Source organism: Gymnoscopelus braueri (assembly GCF_963280865.1).
Source record: "Gymnoscopelus braueri genome assembly, chromosome: 20".
Lineage (NCBI taxonomy): Eukaryota > Metazoa > Chordata > Actinopteri > Myctophiformes > Myctophidae > Gymnoscopelus > Gymnoscopelus braueri.
In genome coordinates, this window is record NC_137622.1 from 12,514,525 (window position 1) to 12,541,272 (window position 26,748).

The window sequence follows — 26,748 nt, forward strand, 5'->3', positions numbered from 1 at the left end:
TGGTTAAAATTATGTTTTTATGTGGACACGCCTCCAGTTCATTAAGTATACCTGGTTCTCACCTTAGCACCTCCTCCACCACCTTAGCACCACCCACCTGTCCTAGTCCCTCCTCCTCTTCATGCCCACACCTGTTGTCTTATGATAATGAGGGGGAGGGTATATTTTTACTATGTCACTAAAGGACTGTTTTTCTATTGGCACGTTTGACCCTCAAGGTTTCAGCCTCCAGGTAGAAACTCAAAATAGTCAGAGAAGACATAAAACACCACAAAAACACCACCAGGGGGCTTAATGAAGTTCTATCAACCTCATAGACACATGAAAAACAGAAAAAGTGCAAAACCATGGCACCACCTCTTTAAGTGTATTTTGATGCCAATACTTTTGTACCTTTACTCAAGTACATTTTGAATACAGGACTTTTACTTGTAACTGAGTATTTCTACACTGTGGTATTGATATTTTTTACTTAATTAAGAATTGTAGTGCTTCTTCCACCACTGATTTTTGGCACGCGGTAACGTCATGTGACGAAGTATAAACCAGGGTCGTTAGCTTAGTGTTTGAAGATTTGTCTTCAGCGGAGAGGAATATGTGTCAGCGATTAATTGCAGTCCAATGAGCTACTGAGTAAGTCACAAAGAGGCAGAATAGAGCAGCAAAATCCAGGTCAAATTCAGTGGCAGACCTCCCCTGGGGCTCTGCCTAATGGGGGGCTCCGCCACTTCATTACAGGATGAAACCAACTGACATATCCTTAAAGTTATTTTCTTTTACAAAGGTTATGGAATGAGTCACAGAACTGTATGTGAACCGAAGCTGTATCGTATATGGTAGTGTGTGTGTGTGTGTGTGTGTGTGTGTGTGTGTGTGTGCGTGCGTGCGTGCGTGCGTGCGTGCGTGCGTGCGTGCGTGCGTGCGTGCGTGCGTGCGTGCGTGCGTGCGTGCGTGCGTGCGTGCGTGCGTGCGTGCGTGCGTGAGTCAATATTTAGAAATTTGAACTGAGTTCTGTAATGAGCCTCCTGGGTTATGTGTTTGTGTGTGTGTGTGTGTGTATGTGTATGTGTGTGTGTGTGTGTGTGTGTGCGTGTGCGTGTGCGTGTGCGTGTGCGTGTGCGTGCGTGTGCATGTCGGCTATGTACTATACACGTGCCTTGAATTCCAGCATTGATGTGTGTCAGTAACGTCTTTCAAAGCAAACTAATCACGCTCCTTGGGGAGGCGAAACAGACTGGAGAAGATCATTCGACACGTCAATGTTCCAGTTTTGTTTTGGTTCAATCTCATCACACTGTAATTCCATCCGTCATGTGACTGACGAACGATCAAAAGACAGAGTTCTCCTCCGTTCTCAGCGGGAGTGATGGAATATTAAAGAGGTGTGGGATCTGTTCTGGTCAGAATACAAGGCTAGAGGAGTGAGCCCATCGAGCCCTTGGCTGTCCCAATGCCCTGAAGCCAATCCTCTCCTCCCCCTGCCCTCTCCTCTCCTCTCCTCCCCCTGCCCTCTCCTCTCCTCTCCTCCCCCTGCCCTCACACCACACTGCTGAGCTGAAATGACATCACTTGATGGAAGAGGGTTCATGTGTCCTCAGCTGAGCAGGGAACTCACAGTTCAAACCAAACCGCTCATAGAGTTTATAGCCAGATAGCTGTGGATTAGATCAGTGGTTCTCAAACTTTTTCTTGTCAAGGACCCCCAAAATGATATGTATTTAGTCGTGGACCCCCATCAGAAAATGTTTTGTGCCAGGGAAAGAAGAAGAATCTAAATTATTCATGATTTTTCAAACATTCATGATTTTTCAAACATTTTCATAGTAAAAATAGCAGATGTACAAGCTCGCAGCACGGCACAAAGTGACGCACTATGAGCTTGTATATCTGCTATTTTTGAATAGCCAACGTATAAATGGATAAAGTGGTTAAAATGATTATGATGCTACATTTACTACTTTTGCTGGGGACCCCCTGGAACTCCCTCAAGGACCCCACTTTGAGAACCAATGGATTAGATGTCTCCCATTTATGCAGTGACAACATCAGGTATCCACATATCTCCATATTTAGTTGATCGGTCATAGGTACTGGGTACTCTGACAACAAGTACAATGCTATCGCTTAAATGGTTCAGGCATGCTTTCCCAACTTGCACAGATGATCCGATCTGGCGACCCCTGGCGACCCCAAAAACAAGCTGACAGGCAAAGACAAAACGACTCTGCAGAACAGCTTTTCACGATGTTATAGAGCCTCATTATATCGACCCGACACCCAAACATGTGTCTGTTGAAGGTAATAGTAAAGACGCACGGAATGAGCAGGAGAGAGTTGTGTTTATTGGAGATAGGAGCGGGGAAGATTGTTTATTGGAGAGATAATATCAGCTGCATGGAGAAGAATATGAAACCTGTCTTCTTCTATTTGTGATTAGCGTGATTGGGCCTCGTACCCTGACCACTTTCAAGATCGATCGATCGATCGAGAAAGAGAGAGATAGAGAGAGAGATGGTGGCAATGCGATAGAGTGAGAGGTATGCAGTAAAGTAGAGACAGAGGGGGGAGAGGGAGAGAAAGTTGTAGTAGAGAGAGAGAGAGGGGGTGAGAGAGAGGGGGGGAGAGAGTGAGAAGGTGCCAATGTGATGGAGCGGGAGAGAGAAACATAGACACTTGTGTGTTGAATTGTTATATTGTTATAACTGTTATGTAACATGAATGTTAAATAGCAGCTGTCAGTGGGATGGTTAGATTCTTTATAAGACGTGATGACTCAGGCTATATAGGTGGACAATGCACCAGTATGGATTCTAAATATGCATTTATACCAAGCATTCTTCTGAAAAAAACAACATTTATCCATAAGACCCAGAGAGGGGGAGAGAGAGAGAGAGAGAGAGAGAGAGAGAGAGAGAGAGAGAGAGAGAGAGAGAGAGAGAGAGAGAGAGAGAGAGAGAGAGGGGGGAGAGAGAGAGAGAGAGAGAGAGAGAGAGAGAGAGAGAGAGAGAGAGAGAGAGAGAGAGAGAGAGAGAGAGAGAGAGAGAGAGAGAGAGAGAGAACTCTGGAGACTAAGAGTTCATCCATTGTGTTTAAAATGGCAAAGACATAATTTAAAATAATGCACAATGAACTTTGTGAAATTGATAAACCAACTAGAAAAAGTGCTCCTCGGAGCACAGGTCTCCGTCAGGTCAGGTAGGTTATTTTGGCCTCCTGGTGGCGCTATAATAGGCCAATGTGAAAAGGGTGCCATTTATTCCTAGGCCGTGCACGGCAATCGGACACTGCATGCATGATTTGAGGCATTTTGTTCTAAAAATGTGTTTTGCTAAATTTGACCTCCTGGTGGCGCTATAATAGGCCAATGTGGAAAGGGTGCCATTTATTCCTAGGCCGTGCACGGCAATCGGACACTGCATGCATGATTTGAGGCATTTTGTTCTAAAAATGTGTTTTGCTAAATTTGACCTGCTGGTGGCGCTATAACAGGCCAATGTTAAAAGGGTGGCATTTGTTCCTCAACGTAGTGCAAATGTGCATTCAAAGTTTCACCGCAATCGGACGCTGCATTCATGATTTGCGGCATTTTGTTCCAAACGGGCCACTCCTACAAACATGTCAATGTTAACCAATCAGGATGGAATATGAAAAATCAAACAGATCCGTCTTGATCACATGACTATAGAGATCATGTGTACCGATTTGCATGAAATTTGGATCAAATCTGAAGGCTTAATATCAAAAAAATGTTTTACATAAATCTGCCTCCTGGTGGCGCTATAAAAGGCAAATGTGAAAAATGCAGGGCAAAGGTTTTTCCTTGGCCTCTAGAGAGTGTGCTTACAAAGTTTTACACTGATCGGTGCAGTTATAGGTAAAAACACGAATCGGCCTGTTACAGCGCCACCATGAGGCTGATTTGAACATTTTCAAATGGCATTTCTTCCTCGGCCTCACGGAAATTGCATGCTGTGTTCATGATTTGAGGCATTTTGTTCGAAACGGAGTACTCCTGAAATGAGCCGTTTCTTTTAATGACTATAGAGATACTGTGTACGGGATTTTTGGCCAAAATCTGTAGGAGTACTGTCCAAAAAATGTGTTTTGCACAAATCAGCCTCCTGGTGGCGCTCTAAAAGGACGTGTGAAAAATTTGGAGCAGAGGTTCTGCTCTGGCATCCAGGGAGTGTGTGTGCACAGTTTCGCTGCAATCAAGCCAACGGTGCCAGAGATTAGCTACACAAAATGACAGAATGACACACGGACGGACGGACGGACGGACGGACGGACGGACGGACGGACGGACGGACGGACGGACGGACGGACACACGGACGGACGGACAGGGGGTAAAACATACTCTCTCGCCATGCCTTTCGGCCTGGCGGAGACAATTATGTTGAATCATTATGTAAACTATTATTAATGTGATATGGTGGAATCCATGAATGGACTCAAAGCTGTTTTAGCCAGGCCCGGATACAGAAATTATTAACTGGGGGGGCATTGATAAATGCTGGGGGGGCGGCTTCCACGGAAAAAAAAATAAATAAAAATTACGTTTTTTTTTTTTTTTTTTCCGGCTGTTTGTGTAATACTGCTTCCTATTGTTCTTTTGGGCTTGTTTTCCTAGGCTTCTTTCTCTCGCAATATCTGGCAACACTGCCCATGGAAAATCAGGGCAGAGGATTATTTGAATTGTGCAATGATACATGATGGAATATGATTAAGGATTATTTTGATTATGGTAAGCTCACATTTCATATCATGACATAAATGTTTTTTAAATAAAATTTTTTTTTTTTTCCTTTTTAAGATTTTTTTTGGGGGGGCAGTCAGGGCATTTGGGGGGGCATTGCCCCCCCTTGCCCATGCCTAGATCCGGCCCTGGTTTTAGCTGTGCTTCGATCCATCTGTGAGACAGGTCTGTAACAGATGACTGTCTGGTTTTACTGGGAGAGAGAGGGGAGGTCAAGTACTGGTCTGGATCAGTTTGGTGGGTGCATCATGGGGAATGAAGAGTGCTTGTGTGTCCCTATCTTCAGTGGCAGGCCTTCCACTGGCGCTCTGATGATGGTCTTTGAAGAAATCAACTGACATTTCCTCAAAGTTGTTTTCTTTTACAAAGGTTATGGAATGAGTCGCAGAAATGCATGTGAACCCAAGCTGTATCATTTGGTGGACCTCTCAAGGCAATTTGTCAGAGAGTAGTGTGTGTGTGTGTGTGTGTGTGTGTGCGTGTGCGTGTGCGTGTGCGTGTGCGTGTGCGTGTGCGTGTGCGTGTGCGTGTGCGTGTGTGTGTGTGCGTGTGCGTGTGTGTTTGTGTGAGTGAGTGAGTGAGTGTATATGCATGTAGAGACAGACATGCACATACATCACAACACAAAACAAACACAAACACAATTTAACTGTAGCTGAAGCCACTTGGCAAAACCCTAAGTGTCGACACCAAGACAGAACCTTTAGAGAAAATGTATAATATGACTGTTATCATGTATGACTTCATTTTCATGTTTTTGACTCTTTTAGATGTGTATTCATATTCATGTCATATACTTATTGCTTGTGTTGTTGTCTGAACAGTGATCAGCCTGCTGAGATTAATTCTCTGCATGTGTGAACGTCTATAGTCGATCAACTGATGCTGATATTAAATTCTACCATGTCACATTATGTGCAGTAAGGGATAAGAATAAACAATGTAAGGAACTTGGCTGTTTATTCTCCTCAAGCATAGTTGCCAAGTCCGCTTATATTAGAAGTGACTTTGGTCTTGTTTTTCGGTATAAAGTCGCTATAAATATTGGTACTGGAGGGTTGCATTTCTTTGGGCTTGTTTCCAAAGCAAAGTTGCTTATTTGGGCTTGCTTCCTAAAGTTGTCTTAAGCAATGTTATGCAATAAAGTTTGACTAAGCTCCATAGTCTGTTATGTTGCAGGATCTATCAACAACCTAATCTCACATCACCAGGTTTCCCCTCCTATAGTTGCATTATTTTCACTGCCCTGAAGAACTTTTATCTTCTAACTATAGAGCACTGCAGTCCAACCCATTCATTAAGGACACTAGCCTTCTGTCCTTCTATTAAAGCCTCATGTGTTGTCACGGTGCCCATGCCATTACCCTATCCCTAACCTCACACTAAGCTAACATTCTTTGGACTATTTCGGATTTCGGAATAATGGGTCATCAGACCAATGGGCAGCCCTCATTGTGTTCTCCCTGCTGTTCCACCATTTACCCCCTGTGTCCCTATTTTGGTCATGTGTCATGTCACTGTAGGTGACAATAACAGACAATAAAATAGCAGACGACGTGTTGTGAGTTTGCAGATCGGCTATTTCCGGCATGTGACACTATTGTGTGCTTAATGTAACCGTGTCCATAGAAGAGGCCCGCTTGTTGTGTGTTGTATTACGCTCTTAAACCGTGTCTGTTCCGACATGATCCCATTACAAGCCAAGACTCTTATTATCCCGAATCCCAGCAGAATAACGAGATGACTGTGCCAGCAGGCAGCAGTTTGGCAGTGTGTGTTGCTGATGTATACAGTAGTCTCAAACATCTCCTAGTGTTGTCATTCAGCTCTTATGGCTTCTTAACTGAACACAACCACTTGGTCTGTCACACTAAACCCTGAATTAGTTAGTAATTCTGGTTCACGACGGACGGACGGACGGACGGGGGGGGGTGCATTGGTGTCCTTGAGGGGTTTCCAGGGGGTTCCCGATAATTCATAGTTAGGACACTTTTGGATCTATAACTCAGAGAGGGTACAAAATGGTTCCAATAATACCATTTGGGTCCACAGTGTGCAAATGTCAGAGTTAAATTAACACTGTTGATTAGGGTAAAAAGGGTGAGCTTTTAGGTCAGGTATATTCACCAAGCCGTCATACACAACAAAGCATAAATCAGGCTACAGTGTCGGGAGGTCCAGCCTGAGACAAATGAGACAAATCTGATTTGAATTTGAGATTTCAAACCCCAGAGAAATGTGGTTCATATCTGATTAGCTGTTTTTTTTTTGTTTTTTTTGCTTTTCAGACTTAAAACCAAACTGATTCGAATCTGGGTAGGCCAAAAATCAGATTTGGGATGTCAGTTTGAACATAGCATGGGTTTGGGAGGGAACCCATGTAAACATTGGGAGAACGTGCAAGGAAGGACCTACAGTATAGTTGCGTTTGAACCCCAAGACCTTTATTTCGTTTTCTCCAGGGAATGCTAACAGTATAGGTTTGCGCCCCCCTCTTCCGCTGATTCAGAGCACCTGCCGCCCACCTACCAAACAACCAAACAAAGCAGGAGCCTGTAAGTGAGGATCTGTTTGTGTACCATATGGATGTATTGTTTCTGCATAGTTCCACCTTCATCTCCAGCATATAAACTACATTCATCTACTGCCAACAGCTGAGTGTCTGGTTGCTATGGCAGCCAGTGTCTCAGACTGTGGATTAGAGTGTTATTTGTGTTGGTCTTTCTCTTCCATCATCATTAGAACAGAGAGTCTGCTTTGGTATTTCAGCTAAAGGTCAGTCAGTGGATGTACTGTACAGTTGGTCTTATTATTAAACAAAGGCAAACAAAATGCTAGCAGAACCATTCTGTGATGTATGTGGATCAGATGGATTTGGAGAGGCAGTATGGCTGCTGTAACTAGATGCATACACACAGCCCCAGGAATTTCTTTCTTATATTCGATGTCACACAACAGGTCATGTAAGCAGTTTGTTGTTAAAATATTATACATTTTGTAATATCATAATATTATACAGGCCGTCGATGACATTCACTCAATGCCAAGCTGTTAGTATTGCGGTATTTTTCCTGTTTCTAGATGTATGCACTTAAGCCCTATAAACGTGTACGTCAAATAATGAAAATAGCTGATCTACAAGCTACAAGCTGAATGTTTGACTATTTTTGCCGAATGCCACATAAGTTTGCTCAATGCACCTATCATGACATGCCCAGAATCGGGATGCAAGAGTTTGGAGAATGTCTATTTGACAAAAAGTTGGTTGTGTAACTGACTCTCAGTTCTTGAGATCCCACATGCTCCACTGCATTGAGAGAGAGCGAATATAGATATGGGACCGTACAGGTGCAGTGGTGGAAGAAGTACTCTGATTACAGTTTACAGTTTAGGCATTTAGCAGACGCTCTTAAATGTAATACTCAAGTGAAGTAAAAGTACCTCAAATTTGTGCTAAACTCTAGTACTTGAGTATTTGAGTAAATGTACTTAGTTACTTTCCACCTCTGTGTGGGTGTCATAACTTGCTAGGTAATGAGTTGTTCAGCTCTTTTCAACAGCACCTCACCGAGACCGACCATAGAAACCCTCCCAGCTATTCCTGCACAGCCTGCCAGAGATCTGTCGCCCAGGCAACAGCACTTGGTGGCACGCTGCAAAATATGTCCATCTAAATAAGTGATTAGCTCAAGTCATTTTGGTTTGTGAATTGAGTTTACATTTTCATAACTCAAGTGACAGAAGTGACTGATAAAAGCTGTGTGATGCTGTTTTCAGGATATCGTGCTTGTTGTAAGAACGCTGTTCTGTACATTGGAAACAAGAGAAACTAACTCAATCCACCGGTCGATTGTTTTGATTTGCTTAAAGATAGAAACTAGGTATTCATTATTACTATATAGATCCACCATTGTCCAGAAACTCCAGACAGTGACACACACGGACACTCCTGGTGGTGAAATAAATTGTATGTCTTTAATGTATATGTGTAATATATGTGAATCATATCTTAAAGCTTAGGCAATACTGTTATTGTTTATAACCACCATGCCAGTAAGGCATGTTGAATTGAATTTAAATGGATACAATGGATTCAATATGAAATGACTTCTTCCATCAGCATGTGAGCCTGAAGTCAGACCACACAACAAACTCAACCTATCTTCATTTCCTTTCTGTCAGTCAGCATAGGGGTGTGACTTCACTGTGAATGTGTGATGTAATGAAGACAGACAGTAGCACCGCTGTTGGCCAGATGGGTTCTGTGTTTTGTATAGTGTCTCCAGGGCAGATTGATGTTGTTCATGAATAGTACAACACTCAGATATATAGAACAGTGGTTCCCAAACCTTGGAAGGGTTTGAAGGGTTTTGACAATAATTACATGCCCAGAGTAGGGAATAAACTGAATTTAAATCAAAACATTTTATATATATATTTTTTTTACAATCCCATCATTTTCCTCTCCTTTCCAATTGCCCCCCAGGTGGCCCCTCTGGGGGACCGTGCCCCCCTCACTTTGAAAACCTGTGGGTTAGAATGATGTTCTGATCACTGCCATGTCTAAGCCTGATTTATAGGGCTACTTTGGTGAATGACGCCGTTGAAATGACCGATCTACAACTCACAGAGTATCACATCGAAATTAAGCATTAGTCTTTTACACACTAACTTTTAGTCAAGTTAGTGTGTGTTGTTCTTTGCTGAGAGATGGAGACAGACACACGGGAAAAAAGCATGGGTAAAATTGAGGTCTTGAGCAATTGATGTTATTTGAATGCTGAGAGGAATTATATTGGAACAACTTGTTTTTATTGACATTATTTATTGATGCATTATTGATCATTTTGTGGACTGGGTCGTTACGTAATAGTTTATTCTCTGTGGGTGTTTTCTCCTGTTTTGTCTCTTGAGCTCACTGAAATTAGATCTTTGCAGCTCAGGTTTGAGGTGGCTGCAAAATTAATCATAAAGTTTCACCGCCTGGGGTAGGTACAAGACCGGTACAAGACTTTTATTCATTTTTAATCAGGAGAGGCTTTGGATAGGAGATATAAAACCGCCATTGTCCCCAGGGAAATTCCGCTTGCATGGCCTGTACAAAAATAAACAACACGAGACAGAACTGCTGGTCATGTCATGAACCCTAGCATCCGTGCTCTGAGCATATCATAATAGGTGAACATTTGGCAAAAACAGGTGAATATTCGGCAACAAATAGGTGCACATTTGGCTTATTATTTGGGGTAAAATCATCCAAACAAGATTTATTTACTTTTCACACTGTTACATCTGGTTTAAAACAGACATCTGGCACATAAGGCACTGTTCTAGTTATTATTGCATTTTATAAGCATGAGTCTGAGCTGTAACTAGATCAGTGACAGATGCAGTCAGATGTTTTCAGTGTGCCGTTGGGGAATGGATGGTGAATTTTAGACTCTTTACCAACCAATGACAGATCAGTTTTGCATAAAGCCTCCAAACATCCTGCAGACATTCTGCAGTGAGAAGGCAGTGAGTGCTGGAGGGGGCCGAGTGCTGTGATATCTAACATGACTGGCTGATACTGGACATTACGACAGTGACTGTGTGTGTGTGTGTGCGTGCGTGCGAGCGTGCTTGCATGTCTCATGCTTCTCTTTGAAGTGATGAAGCTTCATCAGCCTCCCTGAGAAAAAAAAATTACCGGTACAATTAAAGTGTGTCATCGAAAATCCTTTGTAAGCAATGAAATAAGACCAGTTTCACAGTGTAATAAAAGTGAACTCCATTAACATGAGTTCTCTGGCGTTTCATCACAGTGGTGCGAAACAGAGCAGTTAATTGGGACAAGCTAAATATACTTGGCAAGGGTGTACCCTCTCCCTCTGCCTAGGGAGGTTTGAGACAGCAGAGACACATTTAACAGACCCTGTTAATTACAATGTGATGAGGGCTTCCTTGTCATTATTTTAAGGAGTGTGCTTGCAGTCCATTCTAGACCATTGGGGCCGGCTGTGACTCAGGCCGTTTGGGAGCTGGAATGTTCCCGGGTTTGCTCTTCTTGGCTTTGTGTCGGTGTGTGTCCCAAATTGATCCCATCTCAAAATATTCAGTTCCAGGGACCCCCAGAAGCAAAGATTTGAGTTACAAATGTTCACTTTCAAAAATATATACTCAAAGATTTGCACACATTTTCAGGTTTTTTTTTTTTTTTTTGCAGATCTGCTATTTTTGAATAGCCAAAGAAATCTGAAAATTCCACAGATGCTTTTAATGGGTTAAAATTGAGAGGCAAGCCCCCATTTACAATGTAGCTGAGGTTACAATAAAAACCACAAGGATGAATGTGACACACATTGTAAATCACTTTGGATAAAAGTCACAATAGAAATGCAGACCATTAGACCTCACTGTCCTTTCTGCAGTCAGGTACAATAAACATACGACCATGTACCTGTCACAATGCATCATTCTTAGCCTCGCTAGCAGCAGGTCTCTGAGAATGGCTCTGTTGGTGTGTCTGTCCATCCGTCCAATGCTTTAGTTTAATCCCAGACAAACAGGTGTCCTACGTGACACCATATAGTCTACATTTCTTAATGGATTTCTTATTGTATTAACCCATTCAATCCGGGAACGCATCTACAAATGTCTTCTAAATCCTAACAGGTTTCTGGAGAAAAAGAATTGTTGCTATATCAGTGGTGCTCAAACATTCTCATGTCAAAAATGATATGTATTTGGCCACGGCCGCCGACCCCCATCTTAAAATATCTAGTTCCAGGGACCCCCTCAGAAGCAAAGATTTGAGTTACAAATGTTCGCTTTAAAAATATAAATGTTATTCAAAGATTTGCACAAATGTTCAAGATTTTTCAAAAATAGCAGATCTACAAACTCGGCACTCGGTATGAGCTTGTATATCTGCTATTTTTGAATAGCAAAAGTATACGATAATTGCTCTGGATTAAGAGCGCCTGCTGAATGCCTAAATCGTAAATTGTAAAGCTATTTTCAGATTATTCTTTTGTACTAACAAATTACTTCTCTGAGGAAATTCGAGAGCAGCAGAATGTATCCAAAATAAACATGCTTATCGGAACAATAACCATCACAGTGGGAGTGGGAACACCCTCTTCATCTGTTTACAGCTTATTATGCTGGACAGATGATGAGCTTTAATGTGTATGGATTGTCAACACTCTCATTTTACCGTCAGTATTACAGATGAGAGCAAAATAACTGAACTCAAACAACACATACAACCACACACAACCAGCCCTAGGCTAAAATGTCTTCTTGTTTGTACACAAGATAATCTAATGGGCAGATTGCAGTATGAGCCCTACTGATTTTGTTTTGTCAACACTCTCATTACTGTCAATATTGCAGATGAGAGCAAAACAACTCAACAGATGTATGGAGAGTTCCTGATCTCAACCAACACACACACACACACACACATGCACACGCACAAGCACGCACACATATACACGTGCACAGAACACACCATTTTTAAGTTGCGCATTTATATACTGCCTTTATCCAAAGTGCTTTACAATGTGCATTCCACTCACTCACACGCACACCAAGGGTGGAGTGTCTCAACTAAATCCCCCAACTCTGAATTATGTTTATCTTCTCTGAACATTCCCCAGATTAAGGGGAACTTTGCTGTGTTTTTCAAAATAACATAAAGTTAGTGAGTAGAAACTAGATTTAATAGAGAGCTTATGGACCCAGCAGTGAGCAATAATAAGATTTGTCTCCGCGTTTTGCTCAGGCTGCCTAATTAGACTGTCGTCGTCTCATCAGCAGGAAAAACAAAATTGATTTACGCTGACACTTTTCTGCTTCCATAGCCTGTGTTCTAAGCGGATTTCGGAAAGCAAATAGTTTGTAGTTTCATTGGAAACCAGTCAGCTGTGACAGAGTTGAATGGTTTTCCCCTGTGTCCCACATTTTGTAAGAGTTGCAGCTTGTGGCTGTCTTTTCTGGTTTAATTAAAGATGTTGCATCCGCATTGACACAGGTTTTTTCAACCTATAGCTTTAAGTATTTATAGCGCAGCTAGCAACACTGCCAGTGCCTGAATAAGCATGTAATATGTTGAAATTCTAAATTGCCAACATGTTTTTCATTGGCTTAAGCTGCTAAGTAGTCCTTGGGACTTCCTCTCTGTAAACTGGAGCTGGTCGAGTTTTAATCCTCAGCCAGACCAGCTAAATATGTGGAAATATGTCAGCAGCAAAGTCTTAACTGACCTGACAATGGACGTTTCCTCTAAAGACAGTGTTAGAGAGAGAGAGAGAGAGAGAGAGAGAGAGAGAGAGAGAGAGAGAGAGAGAGAGAGAGAGAGAGAGAGAGAGAGAGAGAGAGACTCATAAAGAGCACCCTAAACAAATTTGTATCTCTGTGTCTGTAGTGGGGTATAGACTTCGGCTTCCCTGATTGGCCAACACAACCCATCGGCTTATGTTTGTGCCACTGCACCAATATAAGTGGTAGCGTGCACATTAGAATCCCATTCTATTACAGGGCAATGCACCAAATATCTGTCTGTCTGTCTGCTGGTCCGTCTTTCTCCCATTAATACCCATGTGCGTCATGAACATGACATGACGTCTGCAGTTTTTGACGACATCAGGGATACGCGTATCTCCATATTTAGTCGATCGGTCGTATAGTACTCTGAAAACGGGTACAATGGGTACATGACCAGATGGGGCTTGCATCGTACCCGACTTACATCGTTCCGGACTTACATTGTTCCCAACTTGTGTGGTTCCCCATCAGGAGTCTTTATGTGTGAAATTTAGCTCAGTCTGTGTAAAAAAAAAATTAAACAGTTGTTTCACGGCAGAATATGATTTTTATCAACCATATAATTACAGACAACTGTAGGACCATGTCAATACCTTCAAATTTGTGATTCAACGTTGGATAAAAATATAGCTTTTCGCCTGACACCCCCAGTGCCTGGTGGCTAGTCCCGCAGGTGGCTAGTCCTGCGGCAATGTGTAAGGATTTGCATAATTTTTTGAATGCAAAACAAAATCCAAAACATTTCACATTTAGTCTTACCTCTGCAGAAATAGTCTCCTTATCATGGGCCCTAGACATGCTGGCAGTGGCACCATCTCTCTGCAAATAGAAGAACACTGAAGTTGTTGAAGCAAAAAAAAAAAAAAAGAATTGCATAAGATCCACTGTGCTTTTATAAACTAAATTCGTTTTTTACTTTTGAGAGCAATATGTACAATATCTTGTGCATATTGCTTCCGAGCACCTTGGATAATGATTTCTGATCTCGCCATCTCGCCCGCCTTATTAATTGCGTCAGTATTGGCCTTTTTGGTAATAACTCCACCACCAGCTATAGTTTTCACTTATTTTTTAGGTACATAAATGTATTATCTTATTTTGAACAATCAACTGTTGACAAGACATGTCCGAATTGTGTTAATCGAACGGCTTGAGCCCTAAGTGAAAGTCAACATTCATTCAAACCAGGCATTTTTAGAGGGACAGCGAGTGCATTTTCCGGCAGCGGCTGCTGCCGGTGGCGGCGGCGGCGGCGGCGGCTGGAGCTGCCGGTGGCGTCAGCTTTGGGAGTGTGCTGCGTTTGTGTAACGCATTCCCCACTAATATTATTTACGATTCTGTGCCTATCGGTACATAACTCGGACGCCGCTTAGTCGAATAGCAGACCATCGGCCGGTCGTCGCGGGCACTCGCGCCTGGAGGCGCTCGGGCGCGACTCCTTGGCCTCAAGGTCTGCTGATTCGGCGCGGCTCCGTCATGGTCCAAAACTATACTTTATCGGCGGAAAAAGAAGTTGACTGCCGCTCCTCCACCGGCAGTTCCGCGACTGCCGCTCCTCCACCGGCAGTTTCCGCGGCAGTTCCGCTGCTCCGCCGGCAGCTGACGCTCCACCGCCGGCAGTCACTGCCGGGAGCTGCCGCTCCTCCACCGGAAGTTCCGCGGACGTTCCGCGGCTGTTGCCGCTGCCGGAGAATGCACTCGCTCCTTCTGCATTTTTATGCAGATTTCATTAGCAGTGTTGATGGAATATCCCTCTGGCCGCTTCGGTCCATTTTAACAATTAGATGCTGCACAGGTGAAACGAACTGATGTAACTTTTTCAATTAAACAAAAGTTATTTTTGATATAATCTTTTTTCACAATAACCATTCCACATAAATTTTATCAACTTCTCTAAACTTCTGCCCCTGACACTCACGCCAAAATGATGCATATCATTTCTGACAATGTTGATGTTGCTTTCCAAAATGTCAAAAAAGACCCAGCGCAGATGTCTAGAGTATTATTATTATTCTTATCCGTACCTATCATATGTTTCACACTTACTGCTGTTGCTGCTACAACATCCTAATTTCCGTATGGGAATCCAGAAATATTTGTCCTATCTCATCTCTTATATTATATGCAAGGAAATCCTTTTGCAATTGTAATCATTTTCAGATGGAACACTGCAAGCTGTTGGAGACCCCAGTTAGTGTGACTTCAAAATGAGATTTGATGACTCAGGCTTGTTCGTCTGTGGCAACATCAATGGTCACCGTCATCAGCTAAAAGGATTAGCAACCGGGTCACAAACAGATGAAGTGATTAGACGGCTGTGAGCGGTGCACCTCAGATGTCCGTGATGAATGTTTAATTGTCAAGTCAATGGATCAGTAAAGATTTCGGAAGCATATGAAGGCCGGCCTTTAGTAGGAGTGCTGTGCTCAGATCTAATAATTAGTCGTCTTCAACCGTGCAACTTTTCTACTTCTGATTAACTCAGCATGTTGTTTAATTAGTTTAGTTTATTTCTTTTTTTTTATTGGAGGTAGCGTCAGGTTTGTGACCATAGAAGGTCACTTGTTTGAGTCCCTCGCAGTGGTTAGAAAATGTAAAAGTGCCCATCAGTTGAAGGAGAAACCATGTGGTTGTACTGGGCAGCTACCAGTCCAGTAACCAGTAGAATGTGGTTGTATTGGGCAGCTACCAGTAACCAACAGTAGAATGGGGTTGTACCGGGTAGCTAACAGTGACAAACAGTAGAATGCAGTTGTACCGGGCAGCTCCCAAGAGACACTGTACTGCAGGTTTAAGCTCACACATGCTCAGCAAACCTTCACTTGTTAAATAAAGACAAAAACGGATTACAAAGACCACTGCAGTCCCTTTTCATTGTGCCAGACTGCCAGTGCATCAAAGACGGCCACCACAGCTAATCAACATGGCAAGATGCCTCCAGTGGTTTACGCAGAGTCAGCTAATATCTAATGTATGGACTCCAATCCCCCCTGTCAGCAAGTCATCCTAGTTTTAGTGGGAAAGAGGAAATGAGTCATTGGATTAATTACACTGAAGGACACACATGTCCCAGTCAATAAGCCTGATTCACTTACGGATGATCAATATACGTTTACAAGGAACAGCCCACTCTGCTGACCCTGGGCCAGTATTCTAGCACCACCCTGCCGCACAATGCTTGCTTACAGTAGGCATTCAATATTCATGTCTGTACCTTTACTGTACTACCAACCTTTTGTCTGCCCCATACATTATGAATATCAAAGGCCAGTCATAGGAAATGGATGCATGGCGCTGGGAAAGGGTCATGAATCCTTAAACGAAAGGAAATGCCAAACAATCAGCATGGAGATCAACCAGATGAGGAGGGAATATAAAGACTTGTCCTGAACAAACAATCACAGAAATGGGGGGTTGCAGTGACTCCGGAGGTAGAGCAGATGTCTGGGGAATCTGAAGATTCCCGGTTTGACCTCTGGCCCCTGGCTTCGTGTCAAAGTGTCCTTGAGCAAGACACCGATCCCCTAACTGCGTCCAATGAGGAGCTTGCATGGTTGCCTCCGCCGTCGGTGTGTGAATGTGTGTGTGTAAATGCGCTATAGAAATGCAGACGTATGCAACAACGATAACCGCTAGTTGCAGACATAATGGTGATCTAGATAGGAATCTAGATCACTGATACATAGACTCTAGTGGAGATGTGTAGTGATGTGTATCTACAGTATGACCATCTAGATCTATTCAATTCAATTCAATTGTATTAAAGTGTCAAATCACAACAAGTTGTCTCAAGACACTTTACATGTAGAGCAGAGACCCGACATTGTCCCACCCTGAGCAAGCAATTTTGCGACAGTGGCAACAAAAAACTCCCCCTTGACTGGAAGAAACGTCAGGCAGACCCAGGCTCTAGGGTGGGCGGCCATCTGCCTCGACCGTGTCGGGGGGGAAAGAAGAGAGAGAGGGAGAGAGAGAGACAGAGGGAGAGACAGAGAGGGAGGTAGAAGTAGTAGCAATAACAATAATAGTAAATATAATAGTGTAAGATATTGTCTATAGACATACTCCATGAAGGGCACAACCGCACCTCCCCACCCACCCCTGCGCCCCCAACCGTGAAAGAGTCCCCTTGACCTTACACATTGAGCAGAAGTCATCTCGGCTACAGCATGAGCGATAGGAGAAAGGGTGTTGCAGATACTCAGGGACAGGGACTATGCATTTATTTTGGTGGGTAGTTAACTCTTGTGGGACCTTTACGCAGCTCATCCTCACCCTCCTTCACGGTTTTGAACCGTCTTCTTACAGCAGCTCATAAAAGTTTAACCTGGTGGTCAGGTCAAGCGATATGTTCTATTGTTGATGACAAGCGCTCCCCTGACACTGCTTAGGGAGAGAGCTACAGCGTATCCCATTCATTTATCAACCGGAGGAGCAACTGAGCTGTCCTTGGGAAGAACCAGTTTACAACGATAGTGAGGCCCTAAAGGCCCAAAGTACTGTTGTTCTAATCAGAAGGATTTTCAACCTACGATGCCAGGGGAAAGCAATTAACTACAGTAGCTTGTAGAAAGGAGGAGCAGTAGCCGTTTCGGTCCCCAGGACGCCTGGCTGACAGGGACCCTTAAACAGTTTATAGATTTCTTTTAATTTATTTTTTTATGGTGACGTGGGATAACAAAGCTAAGCCCCGTCCTTGTAGATGAAAGTAAAAATGTCATCCACCTTTCCTATTCCTATAAAATGTGATTGTCTGCATTTTTGTCCCTCCAGTCTTTCAAAAGAGTTATAAACATGCATCAGGTATCAAAACATTTGCATTGCGTTTTTGCTAATAAATCATTTTGGAAGTGTATGAAGGCCGGCCTTGTAGGAGTGCTGTGCTCAGATCTAATAATTAGATTAGATAAATCATTTTTTCCCCTCGATCTAGTATCTACGGTCGTCTCTGGCCGTCTGCTTCAAATAACGTATTGACATTGTCAACCAGTCAGTGTCCTAGGTCAAAATGTGTGAATAGACAAGTAGAGAGACCACCTCCAAGTACATTATGTTACTGCTGATACTTATACTATGCCAAAAAATAATGTTTTATTCATTCAAATAAGACTGTACTATTAAGTATTAAGTACATTAAGTACCGTCAGGTAATCAGATGGTCACCGGTTGATCTCCCGGCCCACAACTGTGTAAGTGTCCCTGAGCAAGACACTTAAGCCCCAACAGATCCCCACCGGGTGCTTATCATGACCATCTGAGGAGCCATCAGCTGTGTGAAGCTGAAACTGAATTTACCCCATTAATCACCGATTAACAAAGGTCTCCCCTTCTAACAAGGCTTTCTTTCTCTCTCTCTCTCTCTTTCTCTCAGTCTGTTCACAATTCTCCAGGGGAGTCTATGCCATCTTTGGATTCTATGACAAGAAGTCTGTCAACACCATCACGTCTTTCTGTGGGACGCTGCACGTCTCCTTCATAACGCCCAGCTTCCCCCTGGATGGAAACCAACAGTTCATCATCCAGATGAGACCAGACATCAAGGGCCCTCTCCTCAGCCTCATCGAGTACTACCACTGGGACAAGTTTGCGTACCTGTACGACAGTGATCGAGGTAAGACACATGCGTGCATACACACACACACACACAGACACACACGGTTGTGCACACTTTGCTTGCTTATGGCTGTCCATCGTTTTCGATGATGATGTTGCCCCAAGAATGGGTTATTGAGGGGGGTTGCGTTTGTGCCATTGCATGTGACTGTACAGGCCAATGCGTGACCCGCATGGTTTGCCAGTCCACACATGAGGGGGGGGGGGGGGGCTGCAGCACGCTGGTCGCTGTACACGTTGCTGTTTTCTCCTGTCTGCTCCTGGAGGTCTGCGATGCCCTCGTCGTGACTTATTGATCATCAGCGTTGCTGCTTCATGTCTGTGGGTGTGTGTCCTTCAACCAAACAGAGAGGTGACGTAGCGGAGAGTCTCTGTGCAGATGATGGCACTGCTGCTCTCTGTTCTCACCAACACTTAAAGGGACACCATCATGATTGTCAACATTAACTCTATCCTGTATTAAAATTGCCTAGAGGGTGGTCGGGTGGGTGGGAGGGCGGGCGGCGCCGGCGGACTTCACAAACGTAACATGCCAGGCGCACTGTTTGTTTGATCCGCACCAAACTTAGCACAAACACTGTTCAGGGATCAGGTGTCTGCCATGACAATAGTCACACCAGCGGCCATGTGTGGCCCCCAGGGGCCACATCAGGATCCCCTGGGGGCCACAGGTGCAGTGTTGCGCCAATACACACCAAACTTGGTGCTGGCAGCGTGACTTGTTGCAACGTGTTGTCAGGTTGTAGATTGGCTATTTTTTGCGAAGAGATTTGGTATAGAGGTAAGAAAACGAAGGGTGCCATGGATAGACCCCTGGGGGACACCGGGCATGCAGTATATAGGGTTTATTCTTCTTCTTTCGTGTATCATCAGATGGCAAGCTTAATGTCGTATAGCCAATACCCTCGTCTCTGGTCCTGTGTCGAAGACGCCGGTTTCTGAAGGTTGTCTGTATAGGGGAGGTGGTCTGTAGGTGGTAATTAAAGACATTTCCCAGGTCCCAGATGTAGCGATGGATAGATACGTGTGTCCCAATCCTGATTCCAAGATGCTGTCAGCCATGCGTTTATAGACGTGTCCTCAGGGATAGAATGGTTAAGCGGCCTTAGCTGTGAAATTCTGTCTTTGCAAGGATATCAGTCTGTCTTGCTATCTGTCTGTCTGTTTTTTTTTTCTTCTGCCCATGGGCAATTTTGTTGGCATTTCATTTCAAAGGTTGTGGGCTGAACCAGTGTTGAAATATTGAACGAATTTGACGTATGATGATTACACTCTCAGTTTTCCTTTTGATGGATTGACCAGGTGGTGTCTCATAATGTTCTGCCATTGGAATGGGAGGAGGTTGGCAGAGAGCCTCATTTGTCACCGTTTGAAGGGCGAGACCGTTCAGCACAAGCGAGCAACCATGTCCACTCTGCAGAAATCACATTACATTCATATTTAATATCCCATCAGCCGTTCTGCCTAACTGTTAACACAATGGGATTACAGATTAAAAACATTAAATAAATAAAAAGAACCTGGAGAAAAGGCGTGTCTCTATGGACTCTGAGGGGTGTGTTAGAACCCATTTACCACTCCTGGATACAGCCAATAGATTACATCTAGATCCCGGAGGTCACAACACAGTGTCCTTGTAAGAGACCTAAGGAAAACAATGTTCCAGCAATAGTATCGATGCAGCACAGAATGAGTTAGCAGGACGTTGGGTAAAGGGCATTGTTCTCCATGACAAACAACTTGTCAGTTTCTATCAGGCATGGCTGTTGCACCTACAGTACAGTGTGCAAGCCTGTATTCCTAATTTAAAGAGAAGCATTGAAAAACAGTTGCTGTCAATGAGCTGATATACCCTGGAGCAGAGGGCTGCAACCCTCGATGTACTTTAGACACAAGATAGCACTTCTGTTTGTTTATAGCTCGTCTCAGTTAGGACTGCAGACTCACTCCCCATTTTGCACCGCAATCTGAAAACTCACCTCTTCAGACTCTACCTCACCCCCTAGCACTCCTCATTCCTTGTATCTTCTGTTTACTGACGTTTCCTTTACTAGCTGGAGAGATGGGGACAGCCCTGTTATTGAACAAACACACTATATATCAATGTTTACTATTGGAAAATAGAGCTTTAACTTTATAACAAAAAAGTTATTTATATTTTTTGTAACACTTACACCACCTTTAAGCTGACTTCTGACAGCTGAATTCAAGTAATCAAGAAAGAAAATCCATTAAGCTCTGTAGCATCAAGTATTGCCAAACCGCACTCAACCACTGCTATCTTTTGTCAACCAAAACGGTTGCGGAGGCTCTGCTATTGCCCAATGCTCACTTTAATGAGCCTCTGAGCTTACACACCTGAAACAAATTAATTAACAAGCAACCCGCATTCAGCAGGGGGGGGGGGAGACATGCGAGGCGGGCGAGGCTATTAGCCTGTGGAATAAACCGCTCTCAACTCTCATGGGAGAGATGGGGGAGCGTACCTATATGTCGATATTGTGGAAAACTCATATCGAAGTAGTTTCAAATGTTCAGAATCGAAACTTAGCGAAAAATCTATATTTTTGACAATATTAGATGCAACACACAATATGGAAGAGGAATCACATAAGGCAGTATGTCGCCTTACTGCTCTTAACCAGTTGACAAGGTTTACAAGGAAATGCTGGTTGCTTTATAGCAGTCGGCAGTCTTTCCGGGCATGTGATATACTTCTGTCTTTTCCAAGGCTGGAGTGATCTACTGTTCCATCACCAGCCAAGTCGACAGTGAATATAACCTCTGCTTTTAAGTGGAAGTCTGTTTGGGTTTCTTAAATTGTCCATGATACTTGGAGGCCCAATCTGAGCTACTGGTACATCAAAAAGACATAGATGGCCACCTCTGCTTTATAGGCTCCCAAACACTTTTCAAACAGTAGTTTATGTTCATTTCTATCAACACACAAGCTATCCTACGGTATATATTTACAATTGTTTTAGAATCCGTGAAGAAACTCTCCATGTTCTCCAGAGGTTCACCCACTGTCTGGGAAAGGTTTAAAATGAAAACAATTTGTTTTGCAGACAGTGTTTATTTATACATGGAAGGTTGTGATGAGAAGGCATTTTGTTTAGTTTTTTATAGCACTGCCCTGTTTCACATTCACACAGATAGACAGGGTCATATTGCTGGCCATGGGCCAGCTCTACTGGAGCAGCTGAGCTGAAGGTCAGCTGGGTCAGTGATTCTCAACTTTTAAATTTCAACGACCCCCAATTTGATATGCATTAGACCATGGCCCACTATTTAATAACAGTTTTTTATCTCTGGGACCCCAATTCAAAAACAGTGGCTTTTCTAGAGCAGACATGCAGCTGTGAGCTCTGGTGTGACGTCAACTCGCATTCCTTGAGTCGAGTCATAAATGCAATTGAAAAAAAAAAAATAATAATAAATTTTTTTAATTTTTTAATTTTTTATAATCAAATCGAATAATCGAATATTCGAATACTTTTGGGTCGAATAATTCGAATACCATAAATCACTATTCGTTAATGCCCTACACTGCGCTAAGGAAAAAAAACATCTTGGTGGACACGGCCCCTAAGGCGGGCAAAAGTTAATTTGAGGCAGGACTAGAAAATATAAAATATGCATGCATCCAAACTATGTGTAGACGTGAGACTTGGAACTGCAACTGGCACTGTAGATCCCATAGCCTGCCCTGGGGATAAATGAACAGCTTAAATTTGGGAAAAGTAAAAAATGACCCTCAGTCAATTTGAAGATTCTAGAGGTTCAGGCCGCTACGCGGCCCTCACATCTAAAGTTCGGTCCGCTACGCAGCCCTCACACCTACTGTACTGTACGTCGCACCACCAATCCAACCGATATGTCTGAGTCATAGTGTTGGGGGCCTTGTCAGAGTACCCGTTGTACCTGTCTGTCCGTGTCCCTTTTGTGCCCATATATGGAGATCTCTGTATCTGTCAGTCCTTGTCCCTTTTATGCCCATACTGTTTATGGAGATCCCTGATGTTATTAGTTTATGCCCATATATTGGCATGCCCATATATGGGCATATCGGTCGGATCGGCAATTCTGGACAACCGCATATCCGAATGACTCAACCCACACTCCATCGAGTCCTTGTCGATTTGCACGCCGAGTTTAAAGTCGGTCGGTACCATATGCGCATGGCCATACTGTATGGGCATAGTGGTCTGATCTGTGGCTCTGAACAACTGGAACATCATATATGCCTATATGGGTGTATAGGGTTTGTTTATGGTTATGTCTGAGTCATAGTGATGTGGCCGTGGTCTGCCCGCCAGCCGGCCAGCCGGTCCTCCCATTAGTCAATTTTAATATAGGATACCCACTGAGGAGAAAAATGCATGAGGACGGTCATGTAACTGTATACAAATTACCCAACCGCCGATTGGTCATTATGTCATGTCACAATTAATGAGACTGTTTTGTAATTAGATCTTCTGTGCTTCATTGAACACATATTGGTGCATCAAGTCTAAATATGATATGTGCAGCCAGCCTTTTTGCATGAGCTGTTGCTACAGTATGCATTTAAAGTCCAAATGAAATGGCTGTTCGATTTTAATTGAATAATCAAGGCATTCTGTGGTCTGTCATTTCCGGGTAACAGACCACTGTGGAAGCAGAAACTTGCAAACTAATAAAATAATTTGTAAACATTTCTTGTTGTCATATAGTAGTAATAAGAAGGATAATGTACAGTGTGACTTTAAAGTGGTGAAATGATTTCAAACTCCTGTTTTAATATTATCGCAATACATATTGCAAAAAGATAGCAATATCTATCCTTCAGCCTAATATCTACACAGTAAATCCTACAGTGTAGGTCCCTATAGCGGCCATGTGTCCTGTGTGTGAAAGTGTCCTTGAGGAAGATAATGAACCGCTTACCCACTCAGCAAAATGCATAATGCAAATGTAGAAAATGTTATGAAAAAGCAGGTCAGACTATGGCTTGCATCATTTCCCGGGGGAGAAGTCTAAATTGTGCCCAGGACGGTTCTTTAAAATGACAGACAAGACACGTGGCCTAAAGCAGATTCTCATTCAGTGAAGGGCTTACAGAATACACTTATCTCAATTTGCTGTGTCATCAAACTTTTTTTCTTTTTTTTTGCCGAATCATCTAACTCCACTGTAATTCAGCTTGTACCGTTGGAGGACAATGAGATCGGCCACGGTGCTTTCGGACCATCACACACCGAGCGATAAAATTCCATTCAACTTTTATCATCAGTACAGCAATGGTGAGAAAAAGATAAAATGATTAAGACCCTGTGAGCATCTACTGTATTTGTGCTTTACAGTGTAACAATAGAGAAAGCATGTATTACTGCAAATTCTTGCATCTCTTAGTCTTCCTTAAGATCATACATTACACTTCATTCAGGCCCATTGAATCTCATTCAAGTGTATAAAAAAATCTCTTCTGAAATATGCTTTAAAGGAAGAGATTAGATATGATACTTTGTGGTACTTTGATTTTAAAGAGCCTTTGAACAATGTGATGAAACAGACTTTGAAGAGACTATAAATAATACACAGGGCTTTAGATAATGGAAGGAGAGTGTTGAGGGAAGGGAAGGGTATCGATAGACCCTTGTTTAGTTTGAAATGCAGCTGAGCACCACTGGTTTAGCCAGGATTTACGGTCCCCCTTCTCTCTCTCTCTCTCCCCCCTTTCATTTTCTCTCTGTCCAACCATCTCTCTATCTTCAACCTCTCTCTCTCCAACCATCTTTCTCTCTCCAACCTCTCTCTCTGTCCAACCTTTTCTCCTCACTGTCTTTTCTCTGTTATTTCTCTCTCTCCACCCTCACTACTCTCTGTTATTGCTTACTAAGGTGTTCTCTGTCTGAGTCACTCTCTTTTTAAAACTTATTCAATGTTCATCCATCCATCCATCCATCCATCCATCCATCCATCCATCCATTCATCCATCTGCTCTCTCTTTTTTATCTGCTCTCTTTCTGGTTCAGTCAGACAATATGATTTTCTTGATTTTTCTCTCCCGAGCTAAGAAAGCGGTATACACATTCTACACCAAAACACTATGCATACAGCACATTCTGACAACAAATGTTACTTGACATTCTATATTCAAATATCTCTAATACTGAGAAGATCCATTATAATGATGCTAGAAAGGTGCACTCAGTAGAGCACAAATCTCCACCAGGAGGCATGCCCTCATAATAACAGTGATGTATGCAGTTGCATTTCTACCCACAGCCAAGAAACAGCAGCACAGCATGTGATTATGAGTTGTTCATCATCTCTTCTGTCTTCCTCCCCCTCTCTCTCATACACATTCATTGTCTACCTCTCTCCATCTTTCTGTCTGTCTGGGACATGTGATGACTCTGTTTTGGAGTAGTGCATTAGAATGAAAAGACATTGTTTTCTCTCCCAGGCCGACACAGAAAGGCTAATGCATGCTTTTATAACTAGCAGGATAGACTATTGTAATGCTCTCCTATCTGGTGTGCTGAAAAAAGAAGTTGTCCGGTTACAACTAGTCCAGAACGCAGCAGCACGTGTACTGACTAAGACCAGACGGAGAGCACACATCACACCCATTTTAAAGTCACTCCACTGGTTGCCTGTTAGTTTCAGAATTGATTTAAGGTCCTTTCATTGGTTTTTAAATCACTAAATGGAAATTCACCTGCCTACTTAACTGCAATGCTCTCTGGGTATGTGCCTGGTAGAGCTCTCAGGTCCTCTGGCACTGGTTTCTTAACGTTCCAGAGGATAAAACTAGAACTAAAGTAGCCTTCAGCTACCATGGTCCTACAAAGCCTGCCTGTGAACCTGTGGCTCTCTGAATCCATGGACAGTTTTAAAAGAAATCTTAAGACACACCTTTTTAGCATTGACTTTACCTAGGTTTTAGCATTACTTCTTTCTTTAATTTCCATTTCTATTACATTTTCTTTTCCCTTTGTGTTTTCTTTAAAAACGTATTGTTCTTTTTCCTTTCAGTAATGTTTTTAAAATGTTATTGTATTCTATAATGTGATCTGCGCGTTGGGTTGCACTTGTTATATGAAATGTGCTATATAAATAGAACTTGATTTGATTTGATCACAGTGCAACCAGAGTACACAGGCTATGGAGACACGTCTTTGGACACTGAATAAATCCAATAAGTAGTAATTAGTAGTAATTCAAAGTAGTGTGGCATGTTGTGTCATCACTAGGACAAACCTGACATTACAATGTTAAAACCGGGAAAGCATCTGTGTCATTTTAGATTTTTGCATTCGCTATCCAAAATTTTTTCACATCTGCTTTTTACAGCGCCACCAGGAGGCCGACTTATGTCAAATACATTTTTGGATATTAATCCTTCAGATTTTATCCAAACATCACGCACATCGGTACACAGTATCTCTATAGTCATGTGATCAAGACGCATCTGTCCGATATTTCATATTCCATCCTGATTGGCTAAGGTTGACTTCCAAAGTTTGCAGGATTGGTCCGTTTTGAACAAAATGTCTGAAATCATGAACGTGGCGTGCGATTTCCGTGAAAATTTGCACTCACATTCCCACTAGGCCGAGGAAGAAATGCCACCCTTTTCACATTGGCCTATTATAGCGCCACCAGGAGGCCACAATAACTTACCTGACCTGGCGGAGACCTGTGCTCCGAGGAGCACTTTTTCTAGTTCACATTGCTTTGTAATCCCCACATTACTCTGTAATCATTCACATTACTCTGTAATCATTCACATTACTCTGTAATCATTCACATTACTCTGTAATCCCCACATTCTGATGTTAATTCCTTATGTTTGTAGTAGGGGTGCAACGGTTCCCAAAATTCACGGGGGTCCTTGAGGGGGTTCCAGGGGGTCCCCAGCTAAATTACATAATATAGCATCAAAATCTGTTTAACCACTGCAACCCTATATAATTTACATAAGCTGTTTGAAAATCTAACAAATGTGAACTTTTTAATTGCACATTCCATTCAAAGTGGGTTGAAAAAACCCCACTGTAGAGACTATTTCACTGTTCAC

The 26,748-nt window shown here is 42.9% G+C and overlaps 1 protein-coding gene across 1 annotated transcript in view; it reads left to right on the top strand.

Annotated features, from left to right (window-relative positions):
* gria2b (glutamate receptor, ionotropic, AMPA 2b) overlaps positions 1-26,748 on the top strand; it is a 60,422-nt gene that overhangs the window by 6,077 nt on the left and 27,597 nt on the right. The window contains exon 2 of the mRNA XM_080417027.1: positions 18,439-18,678. Coding sequence (XP_080273153.1) covers positions 18,439-18,678 — 240 coding nt within the window. The remainder of the gene's footprint in view (positions 1-18,438; positions 18,679-26,748) is intronic.